This window comes from Harpia harpyja, chromosome Z (assembly GCF_026419915.1).
Source record: "Harpia harpyja isolate bHarHar1 chromosome Z, bHarHar1 primary haplotype, whole genome shotgun sequence".
Taxonomy (NCBI): domain Eukaryota; kingdom Metazoa; phylum Chordata; class Aves; order Accipitriformes; family Accipitridae; genus Harpia; species Harpia harpyja.
Window position 1 is genome coordinate 56,024,628 of NC_068969.1, and position 16,234 is coordinate 56,040,861.

At 36.5% G+C, this 16,234-nt stretch overlaps 1 protein-coding gene across 1 annotated transcript in view; it reads left to right on the forward strand.

Annotated features, from left to right (window-relative positions):
- ST8SIA4 (ST8 alpha-N-acetyl-neuraminide alpha-2,8-sialyltransferase 4) overlaps positions 1–16,234 on the forward strand; it is a 65,136-nt gene that overhangs the window by 16,486 nt on the left and 32,416 nt on the right. The window contains exon 4 of the mRNA XM_052778154.1: positions 12,505–12,798. Coding sequence (XP_052634114.1) covers positions 12,505–12,798 — 294 coding nt within the window. The remainder of the gene's footprint in view (positions 1–12,504; positions 12,799–16,234) is intronic.

Genomic DNA, 16,234 nt, shown 5'->3' on the forward strand with positions numbered 1-16,234 from the left:
TATGACTAAAAGAAGAATGGTGAAGCTTAATAGGAACATCAGGAAGTTACTGTTGCTAATCGGTCATTTAGACTGGAGAAACATCTCAGTGGTGTATGACTAGTAAAGTGATCAGTATAATAACTAGTTAGAATGACAATATTGTGGATAATAATCTTTGTAAGGTTCTGGGAATAGAATACTTGACGCTGCAGCCTATAAAGAGTTTTAGTACAGTGAAATTTTTGGATTTACAAATCAAAGTTAAAATATTTTAGAAGTTCACAGATTATCTCATAGGTTAAATTATATGATATTTATATATGTCTGGATGGGTGCATAGGTACATAACATTTGTTTAAAGCAAATAGCAATGAATTAATTTGTATTTCGAGTTAAAGGCAAAGCGTTCCTCAGAGCTTCAGTTTCCTACGTTGTTGTTCTTCCATTTAAAAAAAGTTGTACGCAACATGATATGTAATCACATGATCTATAGTACTGGCATACTTGGTAACCCACTCACCAATATTGCTATTAGTATCCTGGTATTAAAATGTACCATGAGACTCAGTTACTCTCTTTGCTTTCAGCTTGTTTCCTTAAAAGTAAAATGTACCCATTGTACTCGCCACCTGATGGTGTTCTGAAAAGCAGTTACTGTATGTACTGTATGCAGCTAGGTGTATAGGCTGATAAGCAATATTTTTGTAGAATCTTCCGATGCTGAGTGCATTATGCCTATGTGCTGTGACAAGCATGTCATACTATTTTGGTTAAATATGTTATCCAGTTGATTTTAATAGTACTGTATGTTCTTTTTGAGATCTGAAGCAAAAGTGTGTGGTTTTGAGAGTTGTTTCTTAGAGCAGCAGTTCTAATGTTAGATCTAACACCAACAGTACCATTAATTTAATGATAAAACTGATAGTGAAGACCTGTGAAAGTGAAGAGGACACAGCAGACATCCAGCAGTATTTGCATTACAGTACAATAAATTCAATATCCTGAATTTTAATGCTCCTATAAAGGTGGTATGAACATGTTAGTAATAACTGATAAAGACACAGAATATACGCTTTATTAAGGGTGAAGAAGAATGTCAGTACCTAGCACTTTAAGCTTGATAGTATCTGTCTATGTCTTTGAAAGTCATCCAAAGTTACTCATAACTGTTCATCTTCCTTTGAGACATTGCAGCATACCAAGTGCCTTCTGTGTAACAGTGACTCTCAAAGAATATTGATCCAACAGAGACACTGGATGATTAGAATACTTCTATTATGAAAAATGTTTAAAAGTAGGCACCGAAACTAGAGTCAAATAATAAGCATGCCTGCAAGCCAACATATAATTCTGTCAGCAAATTTTACAAGTAAAACAATACAATTCTTCTTCTTTAGACATCTCTGAAAGTGGATAAATAAAGATCAGTTTTGCAAGCAAGGTAATAATCTTGTCAGCATAAGCAGATTTCCTGTATTTACTGAACATTTTAAGGTGGCTTGGTTTTAATTACTTGATCACATAAGGCCTTATTTTGTTCTCACAGCATCAGAAATCAGACTCTAGGGACATATTTCCTGCTAGGATAAAATGGATTAGTTCCAAAAGTTTGGTGAAGTCATGCCTATTTTGACAGTAGAAAATGTGACCCATTTGAAACGGGAAGCAAGGACACTCTGCTAGTAGAAGAAACCTGTGCTGACTGTAAAGTATTTCCTGTTTTCCATATTCCTTTCCTTTTTACCTCTTATGTTTTTACACCCTGTTAAGTGACTATTGATCCTTGCACCTCTACTACTTTTGTAGTGGTGAGCTAAAGCATGCTGCACTTTGATACTATACCCAGAAAGGGTCTGAAGCATTCTAAAATCTCAGATTCCATAAAATAATTTAGAATGAAAATTTGAAATAATCAACCAGATTACGTTTTAAAATGTATAAATGGTACAGTGCTGTTGCAGGAGCTGTTTTTTGCATGGGACTGTTTTCAGCTGTTTCTCTGGCCGTTGAGTCGGGTGCATGGTGCTTACTCCCTGTGAGATTTAAATGCAATGTATCTTATTCCCCCACTGTCTGTACTTTCTCATGCTGAAATTCTCATGCCAGGGCTGTGTTAGCTGTTACATCTTACAGAACAGATGAACTTGTTATAATAAGTGGTACATTTTGAGATGTAGTAGTTACATAGGACTTCTGAAAAATACAACTGTATTTTGGGTAAATGTAAAATAACAATACTAAACATTGCCAAGTAATAACTTTCAGATTCCTGGAATTACTTCTGGCAGCCAATAAGTACCAAAAAGAATTCAGTTCAGGTTTGGGTTCAGAATTTGAACAATGCCAAAGATCAGAAGAAATCTTTCTTTTTTTTTTTTTTTTTTTTTTTTTTTTAAGTAATGGGATTCAGCATTCATGATGGGAACTGTTCAAAAGCAGAGGCCAAGTAGAGTTCTGGAATTACTGGGTTAAAAAACCAAACAAACAAAAAGCCCCCCAAACCTAGTAAATAATCTTGTGTTTTTTCTCATGGTGACACTACTTCTGGGAAAGGCCCTTTCAGTTGGACTATATGGAAAACAGGCCTGTTGAGTGAAGCTGTTTCACTAGCTTAGGGCTGCTCTGATAGGAAACAGCCATGAGAGAATACTAACTTTCTTTGGATTTAAGTGCCTAGTTTATACATTACAACTCTTCTTTCTCCTGTTGGAGTGTTTTCCTGCTAACTTTGTCAGTATCTAGGAATTAAGCTGAGTATTTTTGCCATCATTGGTGATAAAATTTTGCTGGGCAAATGCAGCTCTTATTTTTCCAGTGTCCTTTGGCTTTCATTTTTAACTTGGCAATTTTTGTGGTTATGAAGTTGACATGGAAAAAACTAGTAGTCCTTTAATAAGTATTATCCTATGCAAAGAGGAGGATCATCTGTTTGACCTCCTCCCTGATGTCTTGTTTTTGTGAACAAGCAATTGTGATATGAGCAGAAGACAGCATATCTATTCAAGAAGAAGAAAAAGACAGACCTTCTAACCATGCCATGGAGGTGTGGTTGCTCACTTGAGGAGAACAATTTAAATTTCTCTGCTAATATTAATATATAAGCAGGGAGTGGTAGTAGCTTCTTTCTTCTGTGTTCTTTCTTCAGCTGATAGGAAAAAACAATCATAAATTTGTCGGAATAGAAAGATTTAGGATATTAATATACTTATGTTCTAGAACTTTTTTTTTTGTAACTTGTATCAGCTTTTATGTCCAGATATTTATTTAATACACCTTGCTTGGAGCATAACCATCATGCCAGCAGAGCTGGATGCTCAGAGCCAGCAGATCTGTTGAAAATGAAGTTTCCAATTTAACAGACTTATTTTAAAACATGATTCTTCACTTAAAAAAACATTTGAATACATCATGACTAGCTCATTAGACCTTTTTGAGCTCTCATGTGTGGCAGCTCTATTTTTGCCCTCTGTCTCTTCCTACAATTGTTACACTACATTGAAGCATTAAATGAAAGCAGAAGAAAGCCAGCCAGCCATTGTCTTCAGATGTTCTTGCTCAGTGATTTGGGTGCCTGAGGACGGGGGAAGTGCCAGTGTAGCTGTTCAGTGTTTCCAGTCAAGTTAGACGTGGGTGGCCTCCACCTCAGGAGAACCTTGGAGAAGGCCTGCCTTCTTGTGGCTACATTTTCCCTTTTTGGCTTCACCTCACGACTTCTTCAGCTGCTGGAATGCATGACCGCTACTCTAGGCAGCCCATCATGGGACAAGAGCTGATACAGTGATGTCTTCCTATGAAGCTGAATCTCTTGCTCAGTCAGTACAAAGCACTTGGTTCTACCTGTGCTGGTGGGCCACAATACTAGGTACCCTCCCTAAGCATTTATAATTCCAACTTTGGTGCAACTTATTTTTTAAAAAAAAAGTAGTTAATTCTGAAGTAGGTGATATGGGAGGAGATTTAAGGACATAAATTTAGAAGGCTAAGGAAACATCAGTAAGAAGTGAATTCTGTAAACCCATATACAAATGATCGATGATTCCAAAGTGGCTTCTTAAATAAATAGGTGTCCTATGAGCATCCAAATGTAGAGCACATAGAGTTAGCTTGACTCTTTCTATAATTATCCTGAGAGAAAAGGATGAAATTCTTTTAAAGTTGCTTACTTCTATTTTTGATAATACAGAGCTTTTAATTTATTAGTTTTCTGAACAGTTTCAAATGCAGGAAAGCTTCACTAATCCATTTGTTCATTGACTGAGTGTTTCAATTAAGAGGTATGACAATGTTCACATTAGTCTAAACATTGCCTTTTTTGTTGTTCTCCGTTTTTGAATGTTCAAACTACTGCTTTTTTCTACATTCCAAACTCATGACCCCAAAGTGCTTCTCCAACACAATGAAAACTATCATTTTGCCTGAATTTATTGCAAGAATAATTTTTTTTAACCCTTTCTTTCCTCACAGTGTTGCAGAACTGTTCTAAAGTTTTCTATATCAGAATAGTAACGCTTCTGTAGCATTTTGATCATTGCCCTGTAGAATATGCCCTTTATAGACAGTAATGTGTAAAGGATTTTCACATAAAAAGGCGAAGATACACCTATTCAGTACTAAGTTCCATTTCTTACGTTTTCTTACATTCTCGATATTTCACTGCTGTAGGGTTTTTTTTTTTCCCACCTGCAACAAACTTTCAGGGATAGAAATTCCTTTCTTTATTTTGGTGTCAAAGTAATCGTATTGGAAAGAACAGTAAAACTCTGTAGTTCATGGATAATGTTGCAGCAAGGACTTACAATAAAGAGGTAAATAGTATGTTTTGCCACTGTTTCTAAAATACCACTTAGACATTTTCTGTCACTTCACTGTGCTGTGTCAGTTGAGGATAACTTGCATTTCAGTCACTGGTGTTAAGGAATATTCTGGGAAGAAAGAATTTAATGATCAGTATAGGTTCTAGTTTGGGTGACAAGAACTAATGCAGGTGATGTCACAAAAATGCATCTTCTAACTAAAGCAAAACCAGTCACAAATTCAGGATTCTGTTGGACTTGTGTTATAAAAGGGGATATCAGGTCAATAATGGTATATTTTACATGGCACATCTTAAAAGACGGCTGTGATTCCTGTGTGTGAATAGAATCCATAATTATGCTGTACCTGAGCCTCTACACAGCTTGCAGTTCTCATGAGACATTCTCTATTGTGCCATGCAGAGGATAAGGACTGGGATGAAGTGGGATATGTCAGGGGATTCCCTGCTAATCCAGATCCCTGTAGTTAATTTGAAGCAATTTTGGTTTTATCAGGAGCCAAACAAGTATACAGAACATGTGAGAATCCATACATTTTATTAATCATTGGATTCGGCAGGGGGAGATCGAAGGTTTGTGCATGGTTTTTTTTGTAAATCTCCCTTTTTTGGGTGTATGTGTATGTGAAGGTAATCACTGCTGCTGCACACCTTTATTTGAAGAACTGGATGAAATGATGTGCTACATATACACAGGCATTAGGGTGATGTGCTTCCTGCAGATAGACTGGGTAGAGAGTACTCCAACTGATATCTTGTCTGCTGCCTTGAACTTAACTTTTTTTTTTTTTCCCCGTGTGTTTGAGCCTTGAATTTTACTTTCACATCCAAGTGTTTCTTAATATGTCAAGAATATTTGAATTCAAGATTGCAAGTTTGATTCATATGGGCATCTGGGTATGAACCTGAATATAAAAGCTTGCAGGCTGTTCAGGAAAGGGTGTATGTTATTGATACTAGTTTAGGTAACACCTTAAGTTTCAGAGGGGTTTATTGTTATGTCTTCCAGCAACAATCTAATTTTCTTTTTTTGGCTTCTCAGAGTGTATGTGGTTAATATTGTGTGATAGGTATTTTTGGCTTTGCTCTACAAGGAGAAGATACTAATGAAACAAAGCATGTTTTTACGGCACTTTTGCGCAGCTTGGGCTTTAGAGTGGTTTCTGAATAATTATTTCAACCTGTAAACCTCAACTGCACAGATTGTTAGAGGACTAACAAGTGTACAGATTCATGGCCAATCCTTGCATTATTACCATATGAAGAATATTCTTTTAGTTCTCAATGTCAAATAAAATGGAAATAGTAATTGCTTTTACTCAAGCAAATTTTTAAGGATTTTATTTTAAATTAACTTGAAAATACTGATACATGGCCTATGAATATTATGTATTGGACATTTACATGCATATACATGAGCTGTATGTTTATTAGTCACCAAGCAAGTTCAACTGAATCTCTGTGGAGTAACTGTCTTCTCATTTAAGTGTATTTTTGTGAATATGATTTCATTATTTTCTTTGTTAAACTCTGCTCTCTAAAAGACTAAATATGTTGTGGATGTGTTTGGGCCATAAAGGTGTCACAGCAAACCCATGGTTGATTACTTTGATGTAAGTGTGGTATAGCAGCACTTAGTCCATTCTTCAGTCTTTTCTCATGGCATGCAACTCCAGCCATTGGCAGTTTAGTTCTTTTTTCCCTGCACTTTTTCTTAATATATCCCACTGTAACTAATACATACAACACACAGTTGTGGAAGAAGCAGGTTTTCAATCACTGAGACTTTTTGGTCTGTGTATCTTAGGATCTCAGTTGATCTCAGTTATCCTACAGATACCCAAATACCATGTGATATTTCAGACATGAACTAATTTTTCCCATTTACCCCAGATCTTTTTTTAGTGATAGCATTGCAGTGCGTGTTCCTGTTGAAAATACTCTGCTCCCACACTGAAAGCTCATGTGTGGTAACCTCTGCATTTTTACTATGAATATTTTATATATATATATTTGCCTTTCAGTGTCATGATTATACATGAACACTATGTAAATCAGGTGGCCCTGTAAACTTATGGATTGCCTAAATCGTATAATTGATGCCCAATAGTAAGTTTAGACAGACTACCCTGTTGAAATGGATGCGCTGAGGTTTTGGATATGGTCTGGGATGATGTCATGGGAAGAACAGGGACTGCAGCATTAATTTGAGGTACCTTGCATATTATTGCCTATACCAATCACACCGATTATGAACGTTTTCCACTTACTTAGGTTTTTTCCTAACCCTTTCTCCCAAATGTGCCCATCTTTGTCTCATTAGACCAATTTCTGAACACTTCTACTGTAGATAGTGCTTAGAAGAAGTAAGGGAGCAAATAATGACTCTAATTATTTGTTAGTTTAGTGCAAGGGAAAAAAGATTGAGCTAGAGCTTCTGATTAAACAAAATTATATAGAAAAAAAAGGCATAAGCTTGTTAGTTTTAAAGAATATGCTTACAGTGAATTTTTATGGGAAAAAAAAAAGGAAACCAAAGGAACTCATGAAAACCATTATTATGCAAAATTCTTGGTGCTGTGGCAAGCTGCATTTCATCAGTTTCTCTGGAAACAGTCAATAGCTTGGGCTCAGGAGAAGGAGGTTTACAAACCCTTATATAATGTGTTGTATATTCTCAATGCTCATATTTACAGCTGTTTGCTTAATTGATCAAGTCAATCTTCAGTGCTATGTGTGACTGTTAAGTACAACCTGTTCTCGTATTCTCCATGTTAGTAACCTCATAGCAAGTTTGCCCAGCTCAGCTTTGACCTGCAGCCCACTTACTTACTTATCAATGATTTGGATGAGGGGATTGAGTGCACCCTCAGCAAGTTTGCAGACGACACCAAGTTGGGAGGCAGGGTCGATCTGCTTGAGGGTAGGGAGGCTCTACAAAGAGATCTGGACAGGCTGGATCGATGGGCTGAGGCCAATCGTATGAAGTTCAACAAGGCCAAGTGCCGGGTCCTGCACTTGGGTCACAACAACCCCATGCAGCACTACAGGCTTGGGGAAGAGTGGTTGGAAAGCTGCCTGGCAGAGAAAGACCTGGGTTTGCTGGTTGACAGCCGGCTGAATATGAGCCAGCAGTGTGCCCAGGTGGCCAAGAAGGCCAACGGCATGCTGGCCTGCATCAGAAATAGTGTGGCCAGCAGGGGCAGGGAAGTGATTGTTCCCCTGTACTCAGCAGTGGTGAGGCCGCACCTCGAGTACTGTGTTCAGTTTTGGGCCCCTCACTACAGGAAAGACATTGAGTTGCTGGAGTGTGTCCAGAGGAGGGCAACCAAGTTGGTGAGGGGCCTGGAGCACAAGTCTTATGAGTAGCAGCTGAGGGATCTGGGGCTGTTTAGTTTAGAGAAAAGGAGGCTGAGGGGAGACCTTATCGCTCCCTACAACTACCTGAAGGGGGGTTGTAGTGAGGTGCGTGCTGGTCTTTTTTGTCAGGTGGCTGGAGATAGGACAAGAGGAAATGGCCTCAAGTTGCGGCAAGGGAGATTTAGGTTAGATATTAGGAAAAATTTTTTTACTGAGAGGGTTGTCAGACATTGGAATAGGCTGCCCAGGGAAGTGGTTGATTCACCATCTCTGGAGATATTCAAAAAGCGAGTAGATGGGGTACTTCAGGACATGGTTTTAGTGGGCATGGTTGATGGTTGGACTTGATGATCTTGAAGGTCTTTTCCAACCTAAATGATTCTATGATTCTATACTTGCAGGTTGACTGGCATGAAGGCAATACTGAAGTTTTTTTAGAATGAATGGAAGATGATGGTATGTTGCAGAAAATTGTGTTTTGGAGTCAAATTTTAAGCAATCGTATAGTTGCAAGTTATCAATAATGTGGCATGTGAGAAAGAGGAAACTCAGTAAATGACAGTCTTCTATTTATTCTTCCTGCTGGATTTGATATAGCAATGACAACAAGTAAAGGTTTCATTTGCTGTGTACAAATTCCTAGGCACGTAAAGGTAAAGCTTGTGGTGCAGAGCCCCCCCTCACCTCCTCATCACTGTTGTGGATATATTCGGCATTCTGTGCCTTATGACAAATGAGCTAGAACTGAAGAATTTAACAAGGGAAGGGGTACTGCATTGCCTATTTCAAAGTTTTTCAGTTAATAGGCTTCTTAATTTGACTTAAAAGAAAACAAGTATATGTTTATGTGTGTCTTGAATACAAAGTTTTCTTGAAAGAGTCCTGAGAAATGATGGGAGTTCATTGATGTCTGCTAACAAAATAAACTTAAAAATTCCAACAACTGTATGAAACTCTGGCATAGCACAAAGATGCATTAGAGGTTATGACAAAAGCTCTGAAACAGGTAACAAAAACTATTTACATATACTCAGGTCTATATGCAAATATACAGTAGCTAGTTTTATTAGCCCTGAAACACACAAGAAAGATGGGGAGAAACTTTTTAGCAGGGCCTGTTGCAATAGGACTAGGGGTAATGGTATTAAACTAAAAGAGGGTAGATTCACACTAGATATAAGGAAGAAATTTTTTACAACAGGGGTGGTGAAATACTGGAATAGGTTGCTCAGAGATGCGGTAGGTGCCCCATCCCTGGAAACATTCAGGGCTGAATGAAGCCTGGTCAGGGCTCTGAGCAACCTGATCTAGTTGAAGATGTCCTTGCTCATCGCAGGAGCATTGGACTAGATGACCTTTAAAGGTCCCTTCCAACCCAAACCATTCTTTGATTCTGTGATACCTTTCTATAAAATTTTCTTGAACTCACCTGGAAATATAAATTATCAGGTACTAGCAGTTTAGGGTAAGTGTTACAGTTCATCACTAGCACATAAACTCTTAAACTCGTATGGAAACACTTCTGACATAACTGCTACATTTACTCTGTACTGAAGAATGTGCTGATTTTAATTGAGGGGTTGTAGCAGGTGTTTTATATTTTCCAACTTTGTGGATAAATATATTGTAAATATTCAATATTGACACTTGTAATTTAATGAGCACTAAAATCACTCTTTGAAGGAAATAACCTCTAAGAAAATGAGAATTGGCTTAATGGGGGTATTATTTTTATAACTTGGTCAACTGCAACTAATGTAGTAATGTTTATTTCCTTAACAGAGCTAGAAATTTGTGTAGAGCTTGTCTTACATTCGTATTCTACTAAAATAGCAATCTTAGTGTACTGCTAACAGCATCTAGTTACTACTTTGAAAACAGAGCCTTTCAAAGTGCAGATGCACTTACTGCATTATTTCAAACTTCAGCACTGCTACTAATCCACATTTATATAACTGAATTTTTAAAAGATCAAAGGTTAAGAGGTGCTCAGCATTTGGAAAGCAAAATGTCTTACCTGCCTCTAATATTATAATCAGGTGTGTAATTTGAGACATATGAGCTTGAGCTTGAAAAATACAACTAATATTCTAAATAATTGTTCATAGACAGTAGAAAACCCCATTGTTACTGAGTGCATTTTGATTGCTCATTACTTTCTGAAGTTATACTTGAAAAATCTGAATATGTAATTTGTTAAGGATTTATGCTGCTTATACTGTATACCTTTCTAAAATACAATATTTGATATTAAGTATACTACTGATGAAGCAGTAATGACATGCAAGGTAGGTAGCCCTTGTATTTGGTATGACTGTGATGATTTTTTCAGGTTTTAGGTGAAATTACATTTATATGCTGGTTTCAAATTACATACACTTTTAAGATTTAGGCACTGATGCTGTTGGCAGATCAGAAAGGAGCTGTCAAAAGGCAGAGAATCATTTTAGAACCACAAGGCCTATTTTATATGTGCACACTTTGCATGTGGCATACAGCTTTTTCAACAAGATAGTGTTGGTAGATAGGTGCTTCTCAAAACTGGACACAGAGCAGCATTTGCAATGTCAAGCTCTGTCCTATGTTTGTAAGTAATAGATGCCATCACGTGCATGTACATGTGACTACTGAAAAAAACCCTGCTATGCAAGAATCCTTCATTATGTGCAGTCTGCCCTTAAAAGATGTATTTTCAAGAGCAGCAGTAATTTAGTGAATTTGGTTGATTTTAAGTCCTTGGTTTTATTATTTTTTTTATTTTTAGATTTTAGGCAATACCAAACTTCTGACAATTGCAGGTTATAAGTTCATGTATTAAGGTTTTTAGAAACAATTTTCAAAGCCAGTATTGAAATCAGTGGAATTTTTTCTTGTGCCCTAACTACCATTTTCTAAAACATACTACTCTTAGCAGCCTAATACATGCAGATGGTTTGTGGAATGGATGTATAAAGATACTGAAGAATGTAAATCCGTTTCCTAATAAAGCTTACATCTGCCCACATGTCATCAGAAACTTGGACAGCTTTACCTCCTAAGAATATATACACTTACAGTCTTCCAAATATTTCTTTCTTAAGAAGATAGGACCACTTCTTTAGCTGATAATTACAGAATGAAAATGATGTTCTGAGAAGTTGGTATTATCAGTCAGGACTAGGTGATCAGTCGGTGTTAATATTGCCCTGCTGACTTCAGTTATTTGTATATGATGTTGGGAGATCTGGCCTTTAGAAGATGCTAAGGGATAAGCTTAAGTAAAAACTTTACCAGAAAAGAACTGCAGAACTAATAGAATACTATTTATACTAAGAATATAATAATATACAAATCTTTTGAAGGACCTAGTTCCAACATTGCTTCTTAGCATCCTTCACCTCAACAGAGCAGTTGGTTAAATTGTGAAAAGATTGTTGTGTAAGGATACGTATTTGGGGTGTACCAGCTACAGACTAATTCACTTGGGATGTTGTGGAGGTGATTTATTTCAGTTGGATCATGCTGGTCACTGAAATCACAATTTCTGAATTGCATTTTGTCACCTGCATCCAATGCTGCCCATGGAGAATACTGCCTGTGCGTGATTACATATAAATACACATATATGTATTTATGTAACGGAGTTAAAAAACTGCTGAACAAAGGCCTGATGAGACCTTTTTCTCAAGCCTAGAAAAAAGCACAAAGCTACTGCAAAATTAAACAAGGTTTGAAAATGAGACATCAAGGAAAAATGGAAAGATTAATACTTTTTTCCAAAAATTTCATTTCTAAATTAAAAGAAAATACGAAATTTCACAACATCTGATCAGCTGCAGTGATAATACCAAAAACCAAAATAACAAAAACTCATCTAACATGGGGTAAAGTTCATTTGTAAATTATATTTAAATACCGTATTGTAAAAAAAAATGTAATGACTAACCTGTATAAATTCTACTTTAACTGGCTGGCATGGCTTCCTTTAAGAGTGTGAGCTGTTGGTAACATGATGACAAATGAACACTAATGAAAGGTAGTAGGTGTTAGAAAGCATACTCTTATTCATAAGTGCTACTATAGCTGTCGATGCATTTTAAAGCATGATGACATGGTTTTCAAATGTACAAAGAACTTCTTTTTCTTGCAGCATTATGTACGTTTAATGTTTTTTAAAAATTTGTCTAATGAATGTCTAAGTTGGGTAAAATGCTATGTGTTATCACACCTATTATCACTGGTATTTTTTTCTCATGTTAAATTGAAATGGGCTTTCATGTTCATTTGCAGCTTTCCCTTCATGCACACATTTTTCTGAGTTAATGTTTCATATTTATTTTCATTTTTCCCATTAATTTCTTCCTCTTCAGGTGCAATCTAGCTCCTGTGGTGGAGTTTGCTGCCGATGTGGGAACTAAATCTGATTTTATTACCATGAACCCATCAGTTGTACAAAGAGCATTTGGAGGCTTTCGGAATGAGAGTGACAGAGAAAAATTTGTGCATAGACTATCCATGCTGAATGACAGTGTCCTTTGGATCCCTGCTTTCATGGTCAAAGGCGGAGAGAAGCATGTGGAGTGGGTTAATGCATTAATCCTTAAGAATAAATTGAAAGTGCGAACCGCCTATCCATCACTGAGACTTATTCATGCTGTCAGAGGGTAAGTGTCTGGAAAAGACTGGTCTGTCCTTGGCACAATGAAGCTAATAACTAGAATTCCTAACAGGCAGAAAAAAGCTCAAGTAAAATGTTGAAAGGAGTTTGATATTTCCATTATTGTTGTAATGGATTGCATTTATGATAAAATAAGTTTGTTTGGTAATAAATGTCATCCACTCATTTAGCCTGCTCTAATGCAAACAACTGAAATGCATTAGCACAATAACTTTTCACTTTCACTTTTACATACACAATTTTTTAATGATCATTATAGTGATAAATTAATGACAAAATAGTCTGAATTCAAAGAGTATCTGTGAGTCATCGAATCAGAGGACAATGAAAGTGCTACATGTCTTCTTTTGGGCAAGACTATGGAGATAAAAAGTATAATTTAAATAGCGTAGGGATAAGGTAACAACCATGTAAATGATGAAGTCTGGCAGATCTGAAAATAATGAGCTCCTTCCTAAAACATGTAGGATTTGTTGCAATCTTTCTCCTTTTGAATTTGGCCAGATGCTTGGGCAATTCAAAAACTTTTTCAGTGATTCTGATCAATATTAATGTTAGCAGTTGGTAAAAAGAAAAAAAAAAAAAAAGACAATCATCCATGCTTTGTGCAGAGGCTTTTTTTTTAGCCCCATAATTAAACAAGACTGTCAGGTGAAGGCTTCAATGTTGTTGTCACTACAAGTAAGAGTACATAGGGCTGTGCATGAAAAACATTCAGAAGATGATGGTAGTGCAATATGTGTTTGTGCAGTGAATTATGACAGTATGATAATATTCAATTTGAGTTCCTTGAACTATTCTGTCTGTGGGGTTTTGGGAGTTGCCTTAAAGTATTGGTATTGGCTCGCACCCCAGTTACTGATCATGTATCTGCCTAAAAAGTTGCTACTGTTAAAGCAGCAGAGATAAGATCAGAGGGAATGTTTGAGCTGTTACCCCAATCTAGTACAGGAGTATGAGAATAAAGCTTAGAAATATGAGAAATATGTTGTTCTTCAGGATATTAGGACTTCTGAATACGCTTTTCTCCTTCTGCCATGTCGCAAATAGGTTAACTGCTGTATTCTTCATGTGGCACACTTCTGGCACTGGAAAAAATAATCTGTTCCCTTTGGAATTTGGAAATCCTTTAATTTTTTACTGAGTTGCTCAGTTTCCATAGCTGTTTGGATAGTTGTTCTGTTATACAGTTACACTTTAGCTATTTATGGGCCTTGATTGTGTGGAATTTTCATGTACTCAGAATGCCTATAACACATGGATAGGTGTGGTGGGTTTTGTGTTTGTGTATAAATCTGAATAAATAAGATTACTTCCAGTTTACAAATAGCTGTTCTCATTTTCATCTGCTAAATCTGGGCAAAATTATCAAGTGTGAATGGTAATCCAGAATATGCAGTCTTTCAGTTGGCCAACTTTAATGTCCTTTAGGGGGCTTTGTCTTAAAAAAAGAATTAGCACTGATGTCTCTCTGAAAGAAAGGCAACAAAAGCTCTACCGTCAGAATTGATGTTGAAAATTTAGACTATACTGTATTTCAGATTGTACCTAGCAGTGTCATCTGATATGACTGCACAAATTTGTCAGGTTGTTGAATCTGTGCTCTAAACCTTAGGTCCTCCACTTCTTGTGGGAAGTAACTGAATATCAAATTGTATTCTTTACTGTTCTTTTTTGTAATTTGAGTAGGAACAAAACAAGAAGTCAAATTTATCTTTGGTCTAACTCTTGACTTCATGAAGTGAGGTGCATGAGGTGAATATGTCTTCGTGAGTCAAGTTTGGAAGTAATACAGTTAGCACTAATACATTTGGAACAAATATTCTTTAGATTTCTTAGACGGCAGTCTTAAAGCACCAGTCCATAATAATGAGGTTTTTATTACAGCAAAGTTAAATTTAGGGAAAGAGTATCGTCTCGTTACAGCTTGAATTACATCTCTCTAAGATCTGTTAGGTTTGTATGTCAAATGGAATACCATGGTAGTATGAGAAATTAAGCAAAAACTGTTCTTAAATAAAAATGTGCCTGAGCTAAAAATAAGTATTTTCTACAAATAAGTAAAGTAACTTGAAAAATAAAGTAAAATTTAAAGCTGCATGATGTGATTATCAAATCAGTCCATTTTGAGCAGTAAGACTTGGGAAAGTTTAAGCAAGTCACAACTGGTAACTGCAGTTTGAAACTAATGGACAGCTAAGTCTGCTGCCATTTAAAACAGTGTGTGCGACTTACATACTTAGCTTTAAGGAGAATCTTTATAATACTGTGTTCTATCTGTTGCGCTCATGTTTATTTCAAATTCAGTGTAAAGTGATGATTTATGAGCCTCTGAAGAGACACCACCAAAAAGAAGCTCCTATAAAACACTCCTTGTTTTATGAATCTGAACTAATTTTTTGTATTTGTTCTGATAATTTGATATATTTGTTTGTATGTTTGATGCTTTTGCAAGCTCTCTGCTTGCAAGTTTGTGACCATGTTAATAGTGATGACCTAGTGGAAGCCTGTGGTGTTGCAAAACAGAAAGGGTGTGAAGATAAATAGAATGTGAAGATTCCTGTTAGTTGAATAAGAAGCAAAACCAGGAAATCTACCCACAAAACCTGCATTTTAAAATATACAGTAAGACCTGTGCAGAGCACCTAATCTCCTTCATAGGGTGCCTAAGCATATATGTAAGACTGTGAGAATGCAAGGCTTATGCTACGTCTTTCAGCCTCTTAAGCCGTAAGAGGTAGGTGGAGTTTGATTTACTGATGAAAGCATGAATAGGAAAGCTGAACTGGAAGAAGTGGTTTTTGTAGACTGTCTTACTTTACACAAGGAAACTACCTGCATGTGCAATCGTTGTTTTGTAGCTTGTAAGCATGCTCAGATGGTTGTGTCTCTGTGCTTAAATGTAGCTCAATGATTTTCATTAAAGGCTACAAAAGTTTAGGGCAGACACATGGGAATGTAGCATTTGCAATCATTGTCCTGTGTTAATATTTGTAACGTCCCCAAACCCCTCTTAACCTCCATGCAAGTAAGTATTAACTTCTTTTGTTTCTGGTTTCTTTCCTTGATAATTCCAAAGCACTCTGGCTTCACTCTTTATTTGAGTATGCATATTTTGCATTAAATAATAAGTTATATGAAGGTAGGTAGAGCTGTTTTAAATTAGACTTTAATGATAATAGAATTAGTCAAGAAAGTCAGTATGGGTCTTACGTTACTTTTTATATTTTGAAACCCTCCCAAATTTGTAAAGACAGTGAGATTTTTGTTAGACCATGCCAAAGACATAATACCAGGAGAGTCTACTGAAGAACTGTCCTCAACTTGAAAGCATATTCTTATGGAGATGAATAAAAGGTGCAATTTTATGTTTAACAAGCTAAAAGATTCCATTAAGCTGTTTCAGAAGACTTATGCACCTA